Source organism: Limulus polyphemus, unplaced genomic scaffold (assembly GCF_000517525.1).
Source record: "Limulus polyphemus unplaced genomic scaffold, Limulus_polyphemus-2.1.2 Scaffold687, whole genome shotgun sequence".
Taxonomy (NCBI): Eukaryota; Metazoa; Arthropoda; class Merostomata; order Xiphosura; family Limulidae; genus Limulus; species Limulus polyphemus.
The window spans coordinates 453,220-458,480 of NW_013666297.1; the positions used below are offsets into that span (position 1 = coordinate 453,220).

Genomic DNA, 5,261 nt, shown 5'->3' on the forward strand with positions numbered 1-5,261 from the left:
TAGAACAGTAAATAAAGTATAGCAAACAATTATCTCTTCTAGTTATGAACTTTGAGTTCCTAATTCATAAGAAACTATAGACCGTACTTGGACATCAGAAACATCTAATTTGAATGAATGCTGCATTCAACGTACCATATGACACACAAAAATCAATATTTAGGACTTCTTTTTTAATATTTAATTTTAAATTAAGAAATTAACTAATGGATAATACTAAAATTTTTAATGCTAGTCAACAAACGTGATGACATGGCCTTTGACCCGTGACATGTATCGGTAGGGTTAAGTAATCTACGAGTGATAGTAAGAATATTTTCGTTACATAGTTAGCTTTTTCTTGCTTATGTGCTGATAGTTGAATTACATAGTTATTTTTTAACATTGGTAAATTTTGTATTTAGTTTTCATACGCCACTTTTCAGCTTTTAACTACATAATTTATCTAATGTTGGACACATTTATAAGTCTTGGAACAAAACTTTTATTACACTTTACACATTCACACTATTCACATCATAATTTTAAATGGTTTCTGGTAGAGTAATAAATCATTGACATTTTGACAAACAGCTGTTAAAACCTTTGACATGTATATACATTTGTAAGACATTTTCTGCCTTAAGTTTATATATTTAGTGGTTTATTTTTTAACATTATGGTTTTTATAACTGGTTGAAATTGCTTCATTTATTTTACAGGCAACATTACAATTTGTCAAGTTACTGTTACCTTTAGAAACACCAACCGTTGTCATTAGTTGATGTCTCTGTTTCCAATGCATGTAAAACGTAAGGTTATAGTTTCTTGGGTTTTAAGGTTTCTCAGTTTTGCATCTTTATTGAACTTGTATGTAAGTATTTTTTTAGTCTGGATTAATGAATTGGCATATGGTGCTGACTGAGAAAAGGTCCTAACTCACTCTTTTGAGCAAGTTCTATATACCAGTGGTAATAGATGTTCTAATGTTGGCCCTTCAGCTTATATTGATGTGTTTATTTCATACTGTTAATTGATTACTATTTCTTCCATGTTGTTTGAAATATATTAGTATATACTTCAGTCAGTGTGTATTTAATCTGTATGTACGTATATTAATTCAAAGTTTCTAACCTTCAAAAAGAGATGTCATACTATATATATACAGTGCTGTGCAATCTTATGTTCCTTTGAAATTGGTTATAATAATAATAATAATAAACGTTTTTAGAGAAAAATGGAATCATAATAATTTCATTTGACCAAAGTGCTACTCCAGTAAATTTTGTTTGTTTTTGTTCTTAGAAAACGATGCCAACTTTCATTAGAGGTTTGTGGTAAATTTGGTAAGACGTGTAAGATTGACCTTGCTATCCTGCATAGTAAAAGCCATGATGTGAAGCAATAATGTGTGGTTCATTGCTGTCAGATTGAGAACAATTTAACAATGGGAGTAATAATTTCTAGGACAGCACAAGACTTGGTACATTGTTTTTATAAAGTGTGATTAATACTTTATGTTGACTTAGATGCTTAAGCTTCTTATTTCATGTACATATAATGTAGGATATATGTATATTTGAATTTTTTCTGTTCCAACTATGTCTAACATCCTTATTAGTTAGGTTTTGTCTATGACAGTTTTTCTGATTATCAATTTTAATGTATACAGTGCCTGGTAAGTTTTCTTTGGTGTCGAGTGCATTAATTCAATTTATATATGTATAAGGAATTGTTAAAGAATCCTATATACAGTTTTAACTTTGTATTTTCTTTTGCTGTGTATCTTCTGTAAATTCCGTTTTTGCAGAGATATTATATTAAGCCGAATTATTCATTTTCATCATTAGCCCTTAACGTGAGTTGGTCAAAGTTTTACATGTCATGGCTCTTTACAGAGTTACATTAAATAAACCTGCTTTATTATCAATGTATATCAATAAGTTTGACATCAAAACAGTTAATATATCAAGTTTTAATTTCTTAATTTCAAAAGGAAATATTTAAATTTCCAATCTTCACTTGTTTGTTCTGACTTGCTCATTTTTGATTATCTCATCAATCCTATATGATGTCCCGATTTTAACATTAATTACACATTTATAGTGTTAATATGACTAAGGCATAATCTGATTTTATAGCCTCCAGTCTCCTTGGTTTATGAAGATATAATCCAGAAAGCCAAACCCACTTGTCATGCTTTCTGTCACAGAATGTCAATACTTCTCTGATATTTGCTTATGGATTATTTATAATCAATTGAAAGGAAAGGTTTTAATTTACTGATTTCTAACAGAGTGAGAGTTATTCAACCTACAGATTTATTGTTACGATTGCTGAATTCACATGGACCATGTAACTGAATTATTTGAAAGAAATTTTATGTTTTCTGCATATTTTTTTCTCCTCAGTTGTATGTTTGGAATAAATAGTTTATGTACTACTACCATTGCTAGAAAAAGTAGGGTTAAATTTTCTTAGGGCCAAAACAAAACCCAGACATAAGCATTGAATTTTTAGTTTTTTATGTATATTGTTTATATTATTTTCATAAAAGTACCTAACATTTTACACTTAGAAACTTAGGTTAAATAAAAAAACCAAGTTTGTCAACTAGGTCTGCTGTGATAATTCAATACCATAATTTAAGATAACCATTTGCAGTGTTTTCTCTGCTCGTTACATGGATTGTGTTTAGTAGTTAAACATAAATCAAAAGGCAACAAAACTGTTTTACTAAACTAGAGCTGTTTAAAATTTCGTACTGATGAATTACCTTGGTTAAAACCTTGTAGAAAGAAGTATAGAGTTTGAATATTTTATATCGATTTTGGAGCCTCACCACATCTTTACAATCCGTGTCATCACCTATGGCCATTCTATGTCTGATACGTTGAATCCTGTGGTGTAGTTTTTATTGGGAAAAATTCTTTCATAAAGCTGTCATACCCAAAATCGTCCACTCTTCTCTGACAGCCTTCCATAATCCATCTAGTTTATGAGGACAGTGGTTTTTCATTGCCTATTTCAACAATCCAGTCACAAAGAAATATAGGTACTGCATCCAGAGACTTAACCAGTATGTTTTCTTATAGAATAGCATGAGTATCTGTTTTATTCTCCCATTGATTGAGATATTAACTGGTTGAACAGACTTCTTGATTATATCGCATACTGTTGCTTGAGGCATGTGGAGAACATTTGCCACTGATGTTTCTGTGTGTGTGGATTATTACCTGTTAAATTGCTGCACTTTGCTTAACACATCAGGAACATAACTTGTTGCAGGTCTGTTTCTGGGTTGTCCTGGTACCCCAAGTTATTCCATATATTTTGCTTCAAATGTGCTTTGTACAAGGGATATCCTCCCCACCCCCATCCTCGAAATTCTAAATCCATGATACGAGTACATCTTTAATATTTCAGTGTTTTGAATATTTTTTGTCAAAAAGGGCTGTTGCATACCTTTCTCAAAAAATTTTTTTTGTCATCACCTTACCTACGCAATGCCAAACAATTTAAGTTTCTTGGTGCTTATTTTCTATTCAAAGCAACATTTTTCTAAATGAATCTGACATGTTAATTATGTTGAAATTCTGATTTATTGTGACATTTAGACATTTCCTCATGTTGAAAGTTTGGATGTTTGATGCATGCTCATTTCATGTTACAGTTGAATGTTGTTTTGTTTACATTTTGTGGGTATTTCTATTTTGAGGTCTTTGACCATCCAATATCTTGTCATGGGGCCAGCAGTAGAGTTTCGAGACCTCCACAATGGTTCAGGTTTTTATAAATCACATTTTATGTTGTGGGAGCATTCCCTGTAACAAATGGTGCCTTTATTGTCATGATGGCAGTTGTGTGTTTCACATTTTCTTGCATGCTTTCATTGTTCAACTTGCATAGCTAGAAGGAACCAACTGCTTTTTCTGGTCCCATCTCAACCAAGGTGTGTGGGCTTACAGTTACGATGGAGTCGTTTTAATCAAGAGGAGTGTTATAAGGTAAGATTTGTTAGATATAAGTTCTAATGCGGGAAATGTATCTGAAGCTGAATGGGCCAGAACTATTCCGTACAACACAAATAGTATTAAACTGTCATATGAAGTAGATTTTGCAGATGATGTAATATCTACCATTAAATTGGAGTTAGGTGAGGATACGGATGTCGACAAAATTAAATGAAAAGTATTTTATCAGCTATCCAAAAGAATAGAGAAATGTTTGTTTTAACAATTTTGAGGTTGTAAGGATACCTGATAGAAAGTTAAAATGTTAATCTTTAGTTGTTGATGATTGTTTTGAGAGCTTTTGTCTTGTACTGAAAATTTGTTCTATCTTTGCTGTCCATCAACATTAATGTTGTTTCAGTCACCACTTTTTCAGAAATTTTTTTCTTTCATGGAACCAATTTTTTTTATTCATGTCTTGCTAAAAGATTGGGATTAATAACTAATTTTCAACAGCAGAACATTATCTCAATTTACAAAAAACGTACATATCTTTGAAAGAAATTTAACCAAATATTACCATAATAAATGAAAAAAATTATAACAAAATCAAACTTATTTCCACAGAAAATTTTTTTATTAGTTTCAAATTTTTCTATCCAGTCAGTTTATTACTTCTTGAAACTGAACATTCTTCATGTCTACTTCAACTTCTTCTTGGGACGCAAGTTGTTGCAGTGGCCACATTTCCTCTTACGACAATTCACAGCCTTGGGATGAAGACGAGCGTAACATCTAGAAAATTTTATACAAAGCAGTTTCAATAAATAATTACCCCAAATTTTACGCACCAAAAATAATTTTTTTTATGTTAAAGGGGCAATCAAAACATAGTATATAATCCAGAAAGGTAAAAATGAAAATGTTCATGACATCGTTAACTGGTAGATCTTTCAAAAAGGTAAAATTTTAGGTTTAATTGACATGTAATACTAATGAGCTTAATGTGGACAGTCATAGACATGTAGTCATCATATGGAAACAATAGTAAATATGAAGCCAAAATTACATGATCACTGAACAGTACTGATAGTTAGTAGAAGTTACTGTCTTCTTTAATGTCAAGACTCTGTGTGTATCTGCAAGTGTTTAGCTATTTAACAAATTGAGTTATAAAACCATTTCATCAAACCTATATTATTGCATGTTTGTATGCTACAAATACTAAATTTTGTCATTGATTAATATAAATTTTGTGTATCACATTTGGTTGTGAAAAAATGCTTTAACGTACAAGTACAATCCTTCCTACCCATATGTTAAGTTCCT

The 5,261-nt window shown here is 30.9% G+C and overlaps 1 protein-coding gene across 1 annotated transcript in view; it reads left to right on the forward strand.

Annotated features, from left to right (window-relative positions):
* LOC106459964 (ubiquitin-like) overlaps positions 1-5,261 on the forward strand; it is a 37,329-nt gene that overhangs the window by 20,465 nt on the left and 11,603 nt on the right. The window contains exon 5 of the mRNA XM_013919637.2: positions 4,103-4,107. Coding sequence (XP_013775091.1) covers positions 4,103-4,106 — 4 coding nt within the window. The 3' untranslated portion in view covers position 4,107. The remainder of the gene's footprint in view (positions 1-4,102; positions 4,108-5,261) is intronic.